General features: G+C 39.0%; 1 protein-coding gene across 1 annotated transcript; it reads right to left on the bottom strand.

The window, feature by feature from the left end:
- Window positions 1-3332: 3332 nt before the first annotated feature.
- Window positions 3333-10299, bottom strand: p2rx4b (purinergic receptor P2X, ligand-gated ion channel, 4b). Its single transcript, XM_036936314.1, has 12 exons — window positions 10163-10299; window positions 9876-10023; window positions 9127-9198; window positions 8822-8894; window positions 8515-8611; window positions 8348-8428; window positions 8086-8227; window positions 7703-7839; window positions 7532-7625; window positions 7282-7347; window positions 7017-7116; window positions 3333-3475 (listed from the first exon to the last, which is right to left on the bottom strand). Exons 1-12 carry the CDS (start codon window positions 10297-10299, stop codon window positions 3333-3335), a joined length of 1290 nt encoding a protein of 429 aa, XP_036792209.1.
- Between the last annotated feature and the right edge of the window lie 40 nt (window positions 10300-10339).

Below are 10339 nucleotides of genomic sequence, written 5' to 3'. Positions count from 1 at the left end.
TTAAACTAATCACACAATGAATATTTGTCATGTCTTTATTGAACACACTGTGTAAACATTCACAGTGCAGGTTGGAAAAAGTATCTGAACCCTTGGATTTAATAACAGGTTGACACTCTGGCAGCAATAACCTCAACCAAACATTTTCTGTAGTTGTGGATCAGACCTGCACAACGGTCAGGAGGAATTTTGGACCATTCCTCTTTCCAAACTGTTTGAGTTCCACAATATCCTTGCGATATCTGGTGTGAACCGCTCACTTGATCATGCCACAGCATCTCAATCAAGTTGAGGTCAGGATTGACTGGGCAACTCCAGAAAGTGTATTTTCTTCTGTTGAAGCCATTCTGTTGTTGATTTACTTATGTCTTTTGGGTTGTTGTCCTGTTGCATCACCTTACTTCTGCGCTTCAATTGGCAGACAGATAGCCTTACATTCTCCTGCAAAATGTCTTGATAAACTTGGGAATTCATTTTTCCGTTGATGATAGCAAGCTGTCCAGGCCTTGAGGCAGCAAAGCAGCCCCAAACCATGATGCTCCCTCCACCATAGTTTACAGTTGGGATGAGGTTTTGATGTTGGTGTGCTGTGCCTTTTTTTTCACACAATGTTGTGTGTTCCTTCCAAACAACTCAACTTTAGTTTCATCTGTCCACAGAATATTTTGCCAGTAGCGCAGTGGAACATCCAGGTGCTCTTTTGTGAACTTCAGACGTGCAGCAATGTTTTTTTTGGACAGCAGTGGCTTCTTCCATGGTGTCCTCCCATGAACACCATTCTTGTTTAGTGTTTTACGTATTGTAGATTTCTTAAAGTCTTTAGCTGACACTCTAGGATTCTTCTTAACCTCATTGAGCATTCTGCGCTGTGCTCTTGCAGTCGTCTTTGCAGGACGGCCACTCAGGGATAGCAACAGTGCTGAAATGTCTCCATTTATAGACCATTTGTCTTACCGTGGACTGACTTTTAGAGACACTGTGTAATGCAACCGCTGTGTCAGATTTAAAAAAAGCTTTACCGAAAAAGCACACCATGCAATAATCTGAGTACAGCGCTCAGACAACAAAACAGCCAAACAGATAACCGCCAAGTTGTGCAGTCAACAGAAGTCAGAAATAGCCTTATAAATATTCACTTACCTTTGATCTTCATCAGAATGCACTCCCAGGAATCCCAGTTCCACAAATGTTTGATTTGTTCGATAAAGTCCATCATTTATGTCCAAATACCTCCTTTTTGTTCGCGCGTTTAGTACACAATCCAAACTCACAATGCGCAGGCAAGTCCAAGCGAAAGTTCAGGCGAAAATGTATATTACAGTTCGTAGAAACATGTCAAATGAAGTATCAATCAAATCAATCTTTAGGTTGTTTTTATCATAATTCTTCAATAATGTTCCAACCGGAGAATTCCTTTGTCTGTAGAATTGCAATGGAACGCAAGCTAACTCTCACGTGAACGCGCTTGGTCAGCTAATGCCACTCTGCCAGAGCCCTGACTCAATCCCCTCTCATTCGCCCCCACTTCACAGTAAAAGCCTCAAACAAGGTTCTGTTCTGTCCAACACTGTGGACTGTTGCCATCTAGTGGAAGCCTTAGGAAGTGCAATATGACCCCATAGACACTGTACATTCGATAGGCAATGAGTTGAAAAACTACAAACCTCAGATTTCCACTTCCTGGTTGGATTTCTTCTCAGGTTTTTGCCTGCCAAATGAGTTCTGTTCTACTCAGACATTATTCAAGCAGTTTTAGAAACTTCAGTGTTTTCTATCCAAATCTACTAATTATATGCATATTCTAGCTTTTATGGCTGAGTAGCAGGCAGTTTACTCTGGGCACCTTTTTATCCAAGCTACTCAATACTGCCCCCCAGTCCCAAAGAAGTTAACGTGATGAACAGTGGCAAGAAAAAGTATGTGAACCCTTTGGATTTACCTGAATTACTGCATGAATTTGATCTGATCTTCATCTAAAATTCACACAACAAACAGCCTGCTTAAACTAACACAAATTGTATTTTTCTTGTCTATATTAAATACATAATTTAAACATTCACAGTGTAGGTTGGAAAAAGTATATGAACCCTTAGGCTAATGACTAATGACAGCTAATTGAAGTCAGGAGTCAACTAACCTGGAGTCAAATCAAGGAGACATTTTGGTTAGGAGCTGCCCTGACCCATAAAAAACACTCACAAAATTAGAGTTTGCTATTCACAAGAAGCATTGCCTGACGTGAACCATGCCTTGATCAAAATAGAACTCAGATGACCTAAGATTAAGACTTGTTGACTTGCATAAAGCTGGAAGGGGTATTAAGGAGACATTTATCTAAAGTTCCATATATAACACTTGTATTCCCATCAACATTTATGATGAGTATTTCTGTAAATTGATGTGGCTCTCTGCAAAATCACCGGATGTTTTGGAACTACTGAACATAACACAACAATGTAAACTCAGATTTTTGGATATACAGTGGGGCAAAAAAGTATTTAGTCAGCCACCAATTGTGCAAGTTCACCCACTTAAAAAGAGTAGAGGCCTGTAATTTTCATCATAGGTACACTTCAACTATGACAGACAAAATGAGAAAAAAAATCCAGAAAATCACATTCTAGGATTTTTATGAATTTATTTGCAAATTATGGTGGAAAATAAGTATTTGGTCACCTACAAACAAGCAAGATTTCTGGCTCTCACAGACCTGTAACTTCTTCTTTAAGAGGCTCCTCTGTCCTCCACTCGTTACCTGTATTAATGGCACCTGTTTGAACTTGTTATCAGTATAAAATACACCTGTCCACAACCTCAAACAGTCACACTCCAAACTCCACTATGGCCAAGACCAAAGAGCTGTCAAAGGACACCAGAAACAAAATTGTAGACCTGCACCAGGCTGGGAAGACTGAATCTGCAATAGGTAAGCAGCTTGGTTTGAAGAAATCAACTGTGGGAGCAATTATTAGGAAATGGAAGACATACAAGACCACTGATAATCTCCCTCGATCTGGGGCTCCACGCAAGATCTCACCCTGTGGGGTCAAAATGATCACAAGAACGGTGAGCAAAAATCCCAGAACCACACGGGGGGACCTAGTGAATGACCTGCAGAGAGCTGGGATCAAAGTAACAAAGCCTAGCATCAGTAACACACTACGCCGCCAGGTACTCAAATCCTGCAGTGCCAGACGTGTTCCCCTGCTTAAGCCAGTACATGTCCAGGCCCGTCTGAAGTTTGCTAGAGAGCATTTGGATGATCCAGAAGAAGATTGGGAGAATGTCAGATGAAACCAAAATAGAACTTTATGGTAAAAACTCAAAACTCGTCATGTTTTTGGAGGACGAAGAATGCTGAGCTGCATCCAAAGAACACCATACCTACTGTGAAGCATGGGGGTGGAAACATCATGCTTTGGGGCTGTTTTTCTGCAAAGGGACCAGGACGACTGATCCGTGTAAAGGAAAGAATGAATGGGGCCATGTATCGTGAGATTGAGTGAAAACTTCCTTCCATCAGCAAGGGCATTGAAGATGAAACGTGGCTGGGTCTTTCAGCATGACAATGATTCCAAACATACCGCCCGGGCAACGAAGGAGGGGCTTCGTAAGAAGCATTTCAAGGCCCTGGAGTGGCCTAGCCAGTCTCCAGATCTCAACCCCATAGAAAATCTTTGGAGGGAGTTGAAAGTCCGTGTTGCCCAGCAACAGCCCCAAAACATCACTGCTCTAGAGGAGATCTGCATGGAGGAATGGGCCAAAATACCAGCAACAGTGTGTGAAAACCTTGTGAAGACTTACAGAAAACGTTTGACCTCTGTCATTGCCAACAAAGGGTATATAACAAAGTATTGAGAAACTTTTGTTATTGACCAAATACTTATTTTCCACCATAATTTGCAAATAAATTCATTAAAAATCCTACAATGTGATTTTCTGGATTACATTTTTTTTTTGTCTTGTCATAGTTGAAGTGTACCTATGATGAAAATTACAGGCCTCTCTCATCTTTTTAAGTGGGAGAACTTGCACAATTGGTGGCTGACTAAATACTTTTTTGCCCCACTGTAAATATGAACTTTATCGAACAAAACATGCATGTATTGTGTAACATGAAGTCCTATGAGTGTCATCTGATGAAGATCATCAAAGGTTAGTGATTTAACTCTTTCTGCTTTTTGTGACTCCTCTCTTTGGCTGGAAAAATGGCTGTGTTTTTCTGTGACTATGTGCTTACCTAACATAATCGTTTGTACTTGTATGCTTGGGGAATTTCTGTTTTGAATTTGGCGCCCTGCACTTTCACTGGCTGTTGGTTAGGTGGGACGCTACTGTCATGACGTTGCCCTCTTTGGGTACAGCAAGCACCACCCCCCTCTCTCTGCTCCTTCAACCAAGCTGCTGTGGTCAGTGAGTTCGTAAATTCCTCAAAGAAATGATCTCCTCATGGACACAGTATAAGAGATTGAATTTTCATAGAGAACAAAGGAATTTCTTCCACCTCACAGAACTTGAGGCCCGAACAAATTTGATGTTCCGGAGAAGATATAAAAGATCGGTGAAGAATCAAGCTACGAACTGGTCTGTTTGTTACAACTTGGGGAAGCTCATGGGAGACGGTGCGGCCACATTACCATAACGCTGTTTATATAATTGCCTCAGATATGATGTTTACATCTAGTTGTTGTATAAGATGAGTGAGGATGATACTGTTTACACAATTTTACAATGTGATTTTGGACTGTTTAATGAAGGAAACTCCAATTCCCTTTTGAGTTGAACAAAATCAGAGGACCGCCCATGAGCCCAGTTAGGGTCAGGCATCCTAGGACAGCCCCTTTTCTGCAATTCCGAATAAAACCCAACTTTGAGAAATTCTAAGTAGACCATGTTTCTCTCAATCACGGGAGGACAAAGGTTGCAGACCGTTGCTGAATCTTTTAACCATACCACGTGGTTAAAATCTTAGACTATCGATACCGACAGAATAAGAACAAGTCTTTGATATTAATTACTAGTCTGCAGCTAGGAATTCGGTATCATTGAACGTGAAGAACGACAACCGCCGAAACATCCATTCTACAACAACATGAATGAATGTCACTCTGAACTATCCACTATAATCACGACAGAGAGAGAGAGACGGACAATTCTACAAAATAAACAAACTTTTCAACAGCGATCAAGACGACACACTGGGCGTAAATATATATATTGATTGCAATTGTTCCCGAATGAGTGAGCGTTCATGTGCAAAGGATTAGCATTTCAATTGTTATAATTATCAACTCTGTAGTGGCTTCTTAGTCGAACCCCCCCCCCACACTTCCCTTTTGTCTAACAAGCCGCTATGCCGGTTTAGCCCACTAGGGCACATTCCCCTATCATTTCTTGTAACCATATTTACCTTGTTTGTTTATGCATTTCTGTGAATTACTTAGTTAGTAATAAATAAATGATTTAAGACAATGACTCATACTGAAGACTGGGTTTGTGTGGATAACCACCAATTTACGACATTTGGAATGTGACTAACGTGAGGTAAAATAAATAATTAATTAGAAGACTATTGATCAGATATGAAAATATCTGAAAGGTTATATTGGGAAATGATAACTTTGTAATCTGAATATTTTCCTTGGTGCCCCGACTTCCTAGTTAATTACAGTTACATGATTAATCAGTTTGATCGCGTAACACTAATTACAGAGAATCTTTGATAAAAACGAAGTCTTCATTTAATGATAGTAAAGACACGACACTACCGTCCCACATATCCCAGAGAAGTTAACCAGCCTGATAATAAATCATTTCTAATTCTATTAATTCCTCTAAACTCTGAATAGAATAGAAATGGAGTCATAGGCCTACTCGGGCTGGTTTTAGGCAGACTATCACATTCAACCTATACCATAGCCCATCTATCCCATCTTAAAATGGACTGAAGACAAACTGGTCATGTACATTAAATAGCCTAGTACACACACTTTTCAAATGTAAAATTCTATTGCACAGAAAAATGTGGCCAGTCGGATGCATCACAAATTCAGAACCACTGGACAGCAACATATGAAACTAAATTAAGAAATGACATAGGTAGCCTAGTTTACAAAACTTAAGCTGGTTGAGAGAATGCCAAGAGTGTGCAAAGCCGTCATCAAGGCAAAGGGTGGCTATTTTGAAGAATCTAAAATATATTTGGATTTGTTTAACACTTTTTTGGTTACTACATGATTCCATGTGTGTTATTTCATAGTTTTGATGTCTTCACAATTATTCTGCAATGTAGAAAATAGTAAAAATAAAGAAAAACCCTTGAATGAGTAGGTGTCAACTTTTGACTGGTACTGTATGTTTTTATAGACAAACTATTTGCTTTGTCTCCTCTTTCCCAGTGGCTGCCAGGGGTCGAGGACGTGGACGGATGGGAAGAGGACATATTTTCCAGAAAAGGCGATAGTCTAAAAATATATATTTTTTACTTTCTATAACTTGTTTATTATTCTTTAGTGGTCAACTATGTGAAATGACAATTTCCATATTAAAATGATTTTCTTACTATTTTGTACCTTGTTTTAAGGTATCTTATAACAGATTATACACTTCACATTTGACGAGGCTTAATCTGGAATATTAGGTAATATCAGTACATGCCCCATGTATGATGTTTAGGGGGCAGGGGCTGGAGATGGCTAGAGGTCTGGACAAAAGATGGCTTCAACATTCCCCCACAATGTGAAATGACTACTTCTCTGTGCAGGATCTACCGGGTCCCATACGTTGTTTCTCCCAGCTGTACAGACAAATAAGAATTTGTCAGATTAATAATACATGATTTATATAACTAATTTAAGTAAAATCTGCATAATGAAAAAGTTGATAAACAGTCAAGTTGCGGTTGTTAAGCAAAGAAGAGTGATGGTTATTTTTGTAAGTATTCCCTGATAATTAAACTGGTCCTGTATATAGTGGAATAAGCTTGACAATTCACAGGTAACTCACAGGTTCACCAGCATTGTCATCAATGTTATCCAGATATGTGAATTTGTGTTTGCTGTAGTAGTCTCTTCTCTTTGTGCATGTCAGGAGAAACCAGTTACAAACTGCATTCACCTAAGGGCACACACTTGCATGACTATTTCAAACTGAAAATGACAACTCAATTAAACTGTATTAACAGGCTAACATTTCTTAGAAAAATGCTTTATGGTACTAATAAGGAATGTTTGTTTACAAATAATGAGTGTTTTGGAGATGGCTCCACTTAACAGAACTTACCAAAGAGAGAAACGTTAGCGCTGCACCTACATTCACTATGGTCGGAACCATGTTGAATTTACCTGCCTGTAAAGATAGAACAGTAGAGGAAGGTAGGCCGATTTGTCATTTGACCTTGAAACCCTTATTGTGGTGGTCTCAATTGTTGCCTTTACCATCTTGTGAACAGAAAGCTCATACATTGTCAAAATTAAGTATTCTACTCCTGTGGTTTTAAGAATCAATTCTTTTTTTGTATGTTGAGTCTCACCGTTCCAAAAACAATGACATCAAATCGGATTCCATATGCTTTGATCAAGGTTCTTGTTTCCCTACCATCTGTGGTTTTGTAGTACTTGGCAAACCTGTGGAAATAAGTCTTGTTGAAAAGCTGTATTTATACTCTATGACAGTATTGTGTCCACAGGTTCATTGATTTCACCTGAAGTTGTATCCAGGGGCCACGTTGTTTTCAGGGATTTTGTTGTCTAGCCTCCGGAAGGAGTACTTAGGGCCACAGTAATGTTCAGGCCAGTCCAGGTCACAGTTCCAGTCAATCATAATCCCAAGAACACCACCCTGAACAAACACAACCATATAGTCTCATCTCAAATTAATCTATTTAAATGTGTAATTTGATATACCAATGAGTGACACTACTGCCAAAATGTGGCCTGATGAACAAGGATGATTAAAGCCCATTCAATTGCAACACACACTAAACACGGCATTAAGAATAACTACAGGAACATCTAGTATGGACTTATGCAGAATCGAGGCTTGTAAGGGACCTAAAGAGGAGAGTGTAGAGCTACATTTTTATACCCTAATTGCCATGGTCTGAAAGTCCTCCTCAGCTTCAGAGACCATGTCTTTAAGGCGGAAGATGGGACAGTCAGGGTCTGTTTTGCGATTGAATTCACATTGTTTCAGATAGGAGGAGTTAACATCAGGCAAAATGTTTCTTCTGCAAGAGACCAAAGAGAAAATATTATTCTACAGAATAAAGTAAAACTCTCATGCAGGTGTCCTGCCTTTATTCCTTTTCATGTTTAATTTCGGTGCCGGACAAATTAACATGACTCACTTGTGAAAGTTGAATTTGGGGTATGTCACACTGTTTTTGATTAGCACCGTGAAGTCCTCTGCTGCAACCAGCAGTGCATGTCTATGATACAAAATGTGTTCCACTTATAATACCTTCCCCCAATGAGCATACACTCATGAATCATATTATAATTTGTTCTTACTTACTCGGGTAAGTTGATGTCTATTTCAAGAGGACACCAAGATAGCACTTCACATGTTTTGACAGTCTCTGAGTAGTTCATGCATAGCCCTGTCTGGATACCTTTTTTAACAGAGTAATACGATTAGAAAACATTACTCTTTACTTAATCAAATATGTTGCAGGATGATTCTGAAAATATGACTGAATTTCAGGACAATTTTCTCTGGAGGAGTAGATTTAGATTTTCTTATGAATGTTTCAGCCATCTCCCTGCTGGTTTCTGCCCTTAACAATTTTACAAGGACTCATCAGCAAGGCATGAAGACCTACCGTTACCACGAACATCATTGGATCCCTCTAAGCAGTCACTGTCTGACATGCAAATGGTGGATTGGTTTGGGAGCTTAAGAAGATACAGGATCACATTTCACTATCATTCAAATACTTTTGATTACCATTGAAATAATGGTTGTATAATGCATATCTTCTAAGTCAATGTATTTTAGTATAAATACAGTCCAACTTAACATTTCACTGGACATTTTCAGTAGTGTTTAATTCAAACAATAAATACACATTTTACAATATAGACTTACACATTTCAATGTATTATAAAGGAGAAATCAGCAACTTACCTCGGGACAGGTCGATTGAGTTTGATTGGGGGTGACAATCATGTTGGTCAACACAAAGAAAGAACTCTCACCCTGCCAGGCAGAAGACATTTTCCGTGAAAAAAAATAATTTCTATACAAAAACAGTTAACAACACAATCTGAACTCAAACGGACAAAAAAAGTAATACACTGCAGATAAAGTGTATAGAGTATAGGATTCTACCTGAGCAGGGGTGTAAAGTACTTATGTAAAAATACTTTAAAGTGCTACTTACATATTTTTTTTTTTTTAGGGTACCTGTACTTTACTATTTATATTTTTGACAACTTTTACTTCACTACATTCATGAAGAAAATAATGTACTTTTTACTCCATACATTTTCCTTGACACCCAAAAGTACTTGTTACACTTTGAATGCTTAGCAGGACAGGAAAAGAGTCAAATTCACACACTTATCAACCCAACTGCCTCTGATCTGACAGACTCAGTAAACACACATGCTCCGTTTGTAAATTAAGTCTGAGTGTTGTAGTGTGTCCCTGGTTTTCCGTAAATTAAAAAACAATAATATGGTGCCATCTGGTTTGCTTAATATAAGGAATTTGAAATTATTTTTACTTTTAAGTTTATTTAAAACCAAATACTTTTAGACTTACTCAAGTAGTATTTTACTTGGTGACTTTCACTTTTACTTGAGTCATTTTCTATTAAGGTATCTTTACTTTTACTCAAGTATGACAACTGGGTACTTTTTCCACCACTCTACCTGAGGGGGGATGTTGTAATCAGCCACATCCCACACACGGGCGCCCAGATCAGAGGTGTTGGTGAAGCCAGTGCCCTTCACCTTGGTTGTGACAGAACTGACCACTGAGTCTGTTTCCTGGTAGGACTTTTGCACCACACAGACATACCTATAGTGTAGCAGGTCAGACAGGAGACAAGGGGACACAGGTGTAGAAACAGTGATACATTCACACATCCACTCTGACTAAATGTACTGGAACACCAGCTTGTTAATGTAAGAAACAGAATAATTGAATCCCAACTTACCCAATCACATAAAAGAGGATCAAAAACTGGATTAATCTGAAGACGGATCCCACTACTTTGCTCTTTACCACAATCATTCTTTCTGTTTCATATTCAAAGAAACAGTGGTGGCAGCTCTGAGAGCTACAGCCGCCCATCTTCTGAGTTATGGTTACACTGTAGAAAACTAGCAATGGG

The sequence above is a fragment of the Oncorhynchus mykiss genome, chromosome 11, assembly GCF_013265735.2.
Source record: "Oncorhynchus mykiss isolate Arlee chromosome 11, USDA_OmykA_1.1, whole genome shotgun sequence".
NCBI classification, from domain to species: domain Eukaryota; kingdom Metazoa; phylum Chordata; class Actinopteri; order Salmoniformes; family Salmonidae; genus Oncorhynchus; species Oncorhynchus mykiss.
The sequence above is the reverse complement of the archived record's forward strand: the minus strand, read 5'-3'. Positions and strand labels throughout refer to the sequence as shown.